This window comes from Diaporthe citri (assembly GCF_014595645.1).
Source record: "Diaporthe citri strain NFHF-8-4 chromosome Unknown scaffold_4, whole genome shotgun sequence".
NCBI lineage: Eukaryota > Fungi > Ascomycota > Sordariomycetes > Diaporthales > Diaporthaceae > Diaporthe > Diaporthe citri.
Genome location: NW_025064849.1, coordinates 4,266,321 through 4,275,290, shown reverse-complemented (window position 1 = coordinate 4,275,290; position 8,970 = coordinate 4,266,321). Strand labels below are relative to the sequence as shown.

The following is an 8,970-nucleotide window of genomic DNA, read 5'->3' as shown; positions in this document are numbered from 1 at the left end:
TCGCAAATAACTAAGATTTAATATCTTAACTTAAATATATTATCATCCTTATAAATAAAACTTATAAAAAAACCAAAGAATTTATAATAATAAGTAATATTCTCTATTAATTATTAATAAAGTATAAATATATTATTTAAAATATATTAATAAGCAAAATTTATAATATAATAAATAAAGTAAATATTAAAATCTTCCTAATTATAATAATTAAAATAGCTATAAAATAACTCTTATTATTAAATATACCTTTAATTATTTATATAAACTTATATAACTTATATAAATACCTTATAAAGCTAAGAATAATAAAGAAAAAATGCCTTATAATTAATATTATATTATTATAAAAGTTATATAAAATAAGAGAAATTATTAAAGTAAGGTAAATAAATAGGAAAAATAACCTTGCTAATATAATAATAAAACTAACTTTAAACATTGCATTATAAAAGCTTATTAATAATAATAAGCTTTATATATAAATAAATAAGTTAATTAAAAAACTTAAAGTAACCCCTTTTTGCTAAGAAAGGAGCAACTTACTGCTAGCACCTTTTCCTTTTAACCTCGCCATTGCTAGCTGCAAAACCTTATACCAAACTCAAACCCTTAATATAAACTTTAACCTTCCATACTTTAATTAAAACCTTCTTAATACCTTATTATATATAAAGATAACCTTATAATTATTAATATTATTAATAATCATTATTTTAAAGTTAATCTTATTATTATTATTACCTTTTACTACTATTTATTAATAATAATATTAAAATTAACTTTTATTAAATTTATTTATAACTTATTAACTTTTCTTATAACTAAAGAATAAACTAATAATTATTATATAATAATTATAAAGTTTTATATTATAAATATTTATTTTAATTATTAAATTCCTATAAAATCTTTTTCTTTTTATTATAATAAAGAATATTAATAATAACTTATAAAAGTTATTTAATACTTTTATTAACATGCCTTATAAAAATAATAATAATAAGCAAAATTATCCAGCAAACATTATATTTACTACCCACGTTAAGGATATACTTAATACAATTATTGCCATAATTACCATTAATATAATTACTATTAAAAGTAGCCCTACTGCAACCCTTAAATAAAATTAAAATTCCCTTATAAATATTATAATTACAACCCCAATTAATAAAATAAACATCATAATTATAACCTTAATTAATAAAACAAACATTATAACTATATTCCTAATAAGCAATAAAATAAAAATTAGAATTATTATTAAGGCTATAAAAAGAGCTAAAATTACCTTAATTAATAAAAATAAAGATAAGCTTATTAATTTTATTAATTCTTATAATAAAATTATTATTAATAACACTTATTTAATAAATATTAATAAAGATATTAATAATAATAACTTTTATTTACTTACTTATTTAATAAATATTAATAAAAATATTAATAATAATAACTTTTATTTACTTAATATTAATAATAATTTAATTATTATTAATAATAAAGATAATTAAAAGTAAGCTAATAAAATTTTAATAAAGATTATAAAGATTGCCTTTAACTTTACTTTTATATTAAGCATTAAAAAAAATAAGCTACTTATTAAAGTTAACTTTTATAAAATTATTAAAATTAATAAGCTAAAGGCTATAGCTATAACTTAAGCTAAAATACTTTTCTTAAATAATATTATTATAATAATTATTATTTAAATTATTAATAACTTTTAATATTAAAATAAGTAAATATCTTTTAATAATATAATTAAAAAGCTATATATTTATATTAAAAGCATTAAAACTTTTAATATAAAACTATATAGCATTTTTAATAATAAAAACTATTAAAGTAATTATTATCTTAAATATTAAATTATTATAATTTTTGCAATAAATAACTTAATAGGAATTTTAATTTTAAATATTTTTTATATATATTAAACTAAAAAAATTTAGCTATTAAAGAATTAAATTATTATATTAACTTAAGTTTAAAACTTTTTGCATTAAATTATTAATAAGCATATATAAGGCTTATATATAAAAGGATTTATTAAGAAATATATATTATTATTTAAGTAATTTAAGTAAAAGATAATTATTAAGAAAATTAAAAAAAATAATAAAAAGTAAAAAAAGAACTTAATAAATAATTAAGCTACTTATAATGCTTAATTTTAAGAAAATAAAAAATAGCTAAAAAAATTAATTTAAAGCAATATTAAGTACATTTTAATAATAAAAATAAAAATAAAAATAATAATATTTATATTATAAAGATATATAATAAAAATAAATATAAGCTAAAAGATTTAATATTAACTTTATAAATATTAACTTTCCTTATAAAAAAAAATTTAAAATTAAGGCTTTTATATAAAAGTTAATAATCTTTATAAAAAAGCAATCTTAAAAGCTAAATATTAAAAATAATAAATATAATATTTAAAGAATAATATAATAATAAAGATTATAAGTTTAAAAAATAATATAATAATAAAAATTATTAAAATTTACTTTAAAACTTATAAATTATAATTTTAAGCCTTTTTAATAATGCTTTCTTATAATAAAGATTATATATATATAATATATAATAAATTATAATTTTAAATTAATTATAATAAGAATTATATATACTTATTAAAAGAAGAGAAAAACTATAAATATTAATAAGTATAACCCTTATACTTAAAAGGCTACTTTAATTATCCCTTTTAAGGTATATAGCCTTTTAGAACTTAAACAGAACAATACTAATATATGATTGCTTCCCATACGATTATCATACGTACGAGAGACCTACTAATAGTTAGCCTTTCCAACTCTGAGGTCATCAGGTATACTCCAAGCAGGGTGGTCCAACACCATGGGGGGCCTTTTCGGAAAGGCAGGCTTGACCTACAACCTGCTGAAAATATCAGAATGGCAGATTCGGCAGCCGCGCCTTCTCACGTACAGCAAGATGCATTGAGGCTACCTGTGCTAGCCACGCATTCCACCGTCTTCCACCAAAGATCAACATTTTCAAAAGACAGAAACGCGCACAAGCTCTGACAGAACATCGCTCGCAATCAACTCATACTCTGCTTCATACTCACCATACAATTAGTCCATATACGTCACACAGCACACCCGGTACAAACCACATCATGTCTGTCATGATCACGGCTCTCCGGGGCTTCAGAGTCCGTCCGGAGACCCTCGACAACTACCTCGCAGAGAAAGGCGACTACAAGGGGTCGGACATCGGTACAACTCCTCCACAATACCCTTTTGACGACAGGGGGGCCCCCTCAGACAAGGCCTCGAATGTACTCCGCAAAAGGTTGGTCGCCATGAGAGGCGACGCCAAAGACAGCAGCGGCATCTTCGTGGTCGTCCCGTTTGTCATGTCCCAAACATCGTCCTGGGTCTTCGTGACATACAGTTACGCCTTCGTTCATTCTCAGCTTCTCATCACGACCGCCATCCTCCCAGAGCCCGTGCCGCGAGGGTTTGAAGAGCTCAGACAGGAGGTATTGGAGTACACCTCTGGTTCAAACCTTGGAGACGACTCGGAGGGCCTGATGGGCTTCTACATTGTTCGCACGAATCTGACTGGTGGCCAAGGCGGCGGACTTGTCAAATAACCGTCCAAGGGTATGTGTAGGCTTCTTGGACCTACCTGATTGCCTTCGACCGAAGCTTTCTGATTATCTTACTGACTAAATACCCAATTCAGCTTCTTCTTCCCTGTGACGTCTGCGAGGAGACGTTTGGAGACTTGATATTGAAACACCATCACCGGAGGACCGTTTATGAATTTGATGGACACAACGGTGCCCTACCAGGAATGCCTTAGTAAGAAGGCATTACAGGAGGTTGCACATCGAGCGAGTACTAGCACACGGTGTCGAAAAGCGTGTTTAGAAGAAGTCACTGTTCAGCGTTTCTGGGGATTCATACGCACGAAATGGTAGATTGAGTACAAGAACGTCTTGCCCCAGGGACTCAAATGGTTCAGGTCTTGTGGGTCGAGCATGCTAGGCTAGCAATTCTCAAGGTCTGATTTTACCATTCATCTGCGTGCGCTCTCCTTGCCTTTTTCCTGGACAGCAGGGTTTATGTCACACGCTGAGAATTGTGCGGCCCTATGTTGAATACGAATTGACAGCAAGCGATGGTACAGAACCGTCGCAGCGACCAAGGACAAGATGCCTACAACCCGGTGTCGGCACAGCGCCAGTCCTAATGGACAAGCAGTCAGCCAAAGACAAACTCTACCCGAAAACATCACTCAAATAACGATCCTCCTTCTGCTTCAACATCCACTCCTCGGCCTCCTCGGCAGACACCTCCGGGTGACCCTCGCGGTAGATGCGCACGCACACATCATGAGTACTCCGGCCGAGCCTGCTCGCGCTCCCGCAGACGAGGACCCGCGCCCCGGCCTTGAACAGGTCCCTCACCTCCTCCCTCTCCGCCCATACGACCTCGTCCACGTGGGCCGTCGCCTGCTCCTGCGGCGCGCGCCTCGAGAACGCCGGCCGAACCCTCACGGCCCCGGCGGCCTCCCACGCCGCCAGCTCGTCCCCGTACAAGAAGTCTTCTTCGTGGTCCCTGCAGCCGTAGAACAGCACAGCGGGGCCAAGGGCGGCGGGTCCTCCCCCGCGCGCCCGCGACCGCTGCCCGCTCTTGGACGAAGGCTCGCATCGGCGCTATGCCCGTGCCGGCTGCGACCATGACCACAGGGGTCTTTGGGTCAGGCGGCAGGCGGAATTTGGACGAGGCGGTGCCGCGGACTGAGCAGCGGAGGCGTGATCCGGGAGGAAGGTTCGAGAGGTATGAGCTGGCGACGCCGGTGAAGGACCCGCGGCCGGACAGGGCAGGGGCGCCGTCGAGCACGTCGTAGATGATGGAGCACGTCAGGCAGGTGGTGCTGTCGTCGTCCGCCGCCGTATGTCCAGGGAAGGAGGCGGTGCTCGGCACCGGGGGATAGGCAAGAGGCGACGACGAGATGGAGTACTGCCTCGGCGCTAGGGGCTGCAGCATCGCGAGGTACTCGGCGAAGGACAGGTCGCAGCTGGGGAATTCTTCGAGAAGGTCTAGGACCGAGACGCGTTTCTCCAGGACGTTGCTGCGATAGGCGGTTGCGTCCGACGCGAGGGTCTTGAGCTCCTCAGAGCCGGGCAGCTTCGTGGCCAGCGTGGCGATCTGGCGCTGGGATGCCGGCGTGGCGAGTTCGACGCGGGTGCCGATGAGCTCGTAGGCGGTCATGTGCTCATCTTGCTGTTGTCGTCTCTTGTGAGCAACGACTCGCAGGAACTTGGTGAGAACAAAAAGACACAGAAACTTACAAAGCCGGTCAGGTACTCCTTCGAGGTCCCCGTGACCGCGATGAAATGTCCTCACCCAGTCCTTGTTGCCGGCCCCAAAGACGGCGTAGCTCACACCCTTCAGCAGGCTGTCGTCCCCGGCGGCAGCCCGGGTCTCGAGCCATGCGACGAAGCCCTTTGCGTTGTCAGGGGGTTGACCCTCGTACGAGGAGGTGATGATCAGGACAGGCTTGTCCTTGGGCAGGTTTTCGACGGCCTCGTCGAGGTTGCGAACCCCGTCTGGAACTTGGAAACCAAAGCTCGGTGCGTCGTGCTGGAAGTCCCCCCCATAAGTCTTGCACGTGTTACTGATGCCACCGAAGAAGATGGACAGCGGCTTCAGGTCGGCCCTCCTGTCGACATCCGATCCCTTGGAAGCATCGTGCTTGGCTGTCTTTCTCTGGCCAGCCGCGGGATACACCTTGTCCTTATGCGGTGCTCCAGCCAGACCGACCATCTGTAGCACTCCATTATCAGCAGATGTTCCAAGTCGTACAGGATTCCCTCGGTCTACCCACCCTGTCCTTGCCCTGACGTCGTCGGACCTTGAACTTGAAATCATCAGGCTTGATGGTCAGCGTCGGCTTGATCTTGAGCTGGTACTCTGGGTCAGCCAGCTCGATGTTGAAGCGCTGGAAGACCAGCGCCCAGGCCAAGATCATCTCCTGCTCGGCGATGGCCTTGCCCGGACAGCCCCTCGCCCCGGTCCCGAAGGCCTTCCACGCGTTCTGCGGGTTCTGCTCCCAACCGCCCTCGAGGAAGCGCTCCGGCCGGAACTCGCCGGCGTCGGCGCCGTAGACGCTCGTGTCGTGGTGCAGGCCCCGGAAATTGAGCATGACGGCCCAGTCCGGCTGGATCCTATACTTGCCGCCGATGACCGTCTCGCGCTTCCTGTGGCGTTGGATGGACGAGATGGGGCCCAGGTAGCGCAGTGTTTCGCGCATAGTTGCCCAGAGATATTTCAGCCGCGGAATGTGCTCGAGCTCTATGGCGTTGTCGCCTAGGACCTCGTCGACTTCTTGGTAGCATTTTTGCAGCTTGTCTGGATGCTTCAAGAGGTTGTACACTGTATTGTTTGTAAGTGGATATGTCTGGATGGTGGATGGTTGCCTCTGAGACGACGACACTTACTCATGAAATTCATAGTGCCACTGGTCGTCTCGTGGCCAGCTATCTGTTCAGCGTGTCAGCTAATATCAAATCCAAACCCAGAAGTCACTCAAACACAAGGCTGTGTTTGGTCGAGGCAACACACTCACCAGGAATGTCAGGAACTCATGCGAAATCAGCTCATCAGACATCGACTCCCCAGAAACAGGATCCTTCCCGAACATCATGACATTCAAAAGATCATTCAGCTCCGGCCGCGGGCTCGCTTTCCTCTCGGCAATGACACCGTCACAGACGCTATGCATATACTCAATGTTCTCCGCCATCCTCCTCCGCGAGAAGTACCGCAGCGCGTTCTCGACGGCCACGCGGTTGGTCGCCTTGCCCGCCTCTACCAGCGCCTCGGCCATGGCCGTCATGAAGCGCGGCGGCTCCTCGGCGTAGAAGCAGTTGAAGCGGTAGTTCATGGCGCACAGGACGATGATGTCGAACGTGAGCCGCGAGAAGTCATCGGGCCCGGAGACCTCGTGGTCCGGCCCCAGCCGGTCCCACTTGAGGACCATCTGCGACACGCAGTCGACCATCTGGTCGAACATGCGCCGCACCGCGATGGGGCCCATCGCCGGGATCAGGATGCGGTGACCGACGTACCAGTCCTGGGGTAGGGCAGCACAGTGAGAAATAGGTTTGGTGCCGTGGGGGAGGGAAGCAGCGAAGAGTGCTTCATTCAATCCTGGCAGGAAGCACTCACATGTTCATCCGAGTAGGCAGTGAACAGCCCGCCCCCGACCAGGGCCCGCAGCGTCTCGAGGTTTCCCTTGGTCGTCTTCTCAAAGCGGGACTCGTCGCAGACCTCGTTGACCAGTTCGTAACTCGAGACGACGACGACGGTCCTGCCGAAGAGCTTGAGGCTGAATATTGGCCCGTAGATGTCGGCGAGGCGCCACACCGACGAGATGAAGAAGGTCGGGTCGATCTCGCCCGCGTTTCCGATCAGCCACTTCTCGGGCGGGTGAGGGATCGGCTCCCCGGGGCCGTCGATGCTGGGCTCGACGACATTGTCTGGCTTCAGGTTTGGCTCTTTCTTGTAGGGACAGGCCATGGCTAGTTCAATATGGTGTCGAGCACTTTATCAAAGATACTGTATGATGAGTGGGAGCATAGGATGTCCCTCACGATACATCATGGTGAGAGCTGAACGGGGTTCTAATCATCTGGGGCTCCATGGAACTTGTCTTTATAAGTTTCTCTATCCGTTCAAATTCTACCTAAAATTGATGCGTTACCTACCGGACCAGAGGTTGTGAAGACAAGGCGTGGCTTGAGATTCAGCTCATAAATGACGTTGATATACATAGGTGAAGCAAACAAACCACCAACATGCCGTATTCCGGAGTAGTTCGAACAACAAAACTAACGCACCTTCGCATCCCGAAGCAACCCACTGCGGGCGAATTGGCGAAGCTGCCCTCACCCGACGGTACTCGTCACCCTCCATCTCCGCTCTTCCGCGCCGGCACTGAGGCAGAGCCTCATGGCCCACGATGTTAAGCGTCGAGCTTGATAGGCCAGGGCTTGGATGCAGTGATGCTAAGCTTCGCACTCTTAATCAGCAACCAGCATACGACCTGGGGGCCACGGGGAATTAGCCTCGGTATGTTGTCGCAGGTCATGAGGGGGTCTTCCTAACCTGGCCAGACAAGCTCGAGCGTGCAGTAGTTACGTAGCGTCTCGATCTCTACGTCTGGTTCAAATGTGGGCTATGTCACCTGAGGTGTGAATAAAACAAGCTCTGTGTGGACTCACATAGTCTATATGTACAGCACCAAGATACAAATTTGACCCCAAGACCCATGGAGCAGGTAGGTACTTGGATTACTGAATACTTTCTTGGGAGGCGCATCAGAGATGTCTGTCGCAGGGCTCAGGTCACTCCGCTACGCTTGGTGAGTAAATCTAGAGATGCGGACATATGCAAGCCCCGTTGCCGTATCACCGTGGGAGACGTATAAGACGTCATCAATGCACCACGGGGTTGCACGAAGATAGACCAAATCAACTGGCCTGGCACTAATGCTCGAGACTACACCCCGAGAACTCAGCCGGAGAGACACATGGTAAAAAGAGACGAATTTCGCTTTTTGTACGCCTAGCTGAGGCCGTTGAATATACAGTGAAAACAGCAAAAATCTGATGATGCACAAAGGAGGTCATCATTCGCCCGGTATACCAAAAGCCGCTTCACTCCAAGCCATGCGGTGTCATGCTATGCTAAACGCTCTCTTTGCTGTCAAGAAAACCCCCGGCCTTCTCCCGCCCCTCCAATATGCACATATTGTGTGCGTGTGTGTGTGTGTGTGTGTGTGTGTATGTATATGTGTTACACCCGCTCTTCCGATCTATCTTGTTCAAGCTTTAGCCCGTAGTCGATGACACCCCATCTCAACGCCGCCATTTACGGTTTGCTTGTTGAGACCGGGTTCATCGATTGCGATACTCTC

General features: G+C 43.2%; 2 protein-coding genes across 2 annotated transcripts; one reads left to right on the top strand and one right to left on the bottom strand.

Moving 5' to 3' along the window:
- Positions 1-3,154: 3,154 nt before the first annotated feature.
- Positions 3,155-3,634, top strand: INS49_010321 (uncharacterized protein; the record flags this gene model as incomplete). The annotated part of the gene is made up of 1 exon (XM_043171047.1): positions 3,155-3,634. The coding sequence occupies one exon, from the start codon at positions 3,155-3,157 to the stop codon at positions 3,632-3,634; it is 480 nt and encodes a 159-aa protein (XP_043025612.1).
- A 630-nt stretch (positions 3,635-4,264) lies between these two features.
- INS49_010320 (uncharacterized protein) lies at positions 4,265-7,571 on the bottom strand (the record flags this gene model as incomplete). Its single annotated transcript, XM_043171046.1, has 7 exons — positions 4,265-4,669; positions 4,725-5,336; positions 5,397-5,816; positions 5,878-6,425; positions 6,491-6,533; positions 6,619-7,125; positions 7,221-7,571. 7 exons carry the CDS (start codon positions 7,569-7,571, stop codon positions 4,265-4,267), a joined length of 2,886 nt encoding a protein of 961 aa, XP_043025611.1.
- Positions 7,572-8,970: the final 1,399 nt, after the last annotated feature.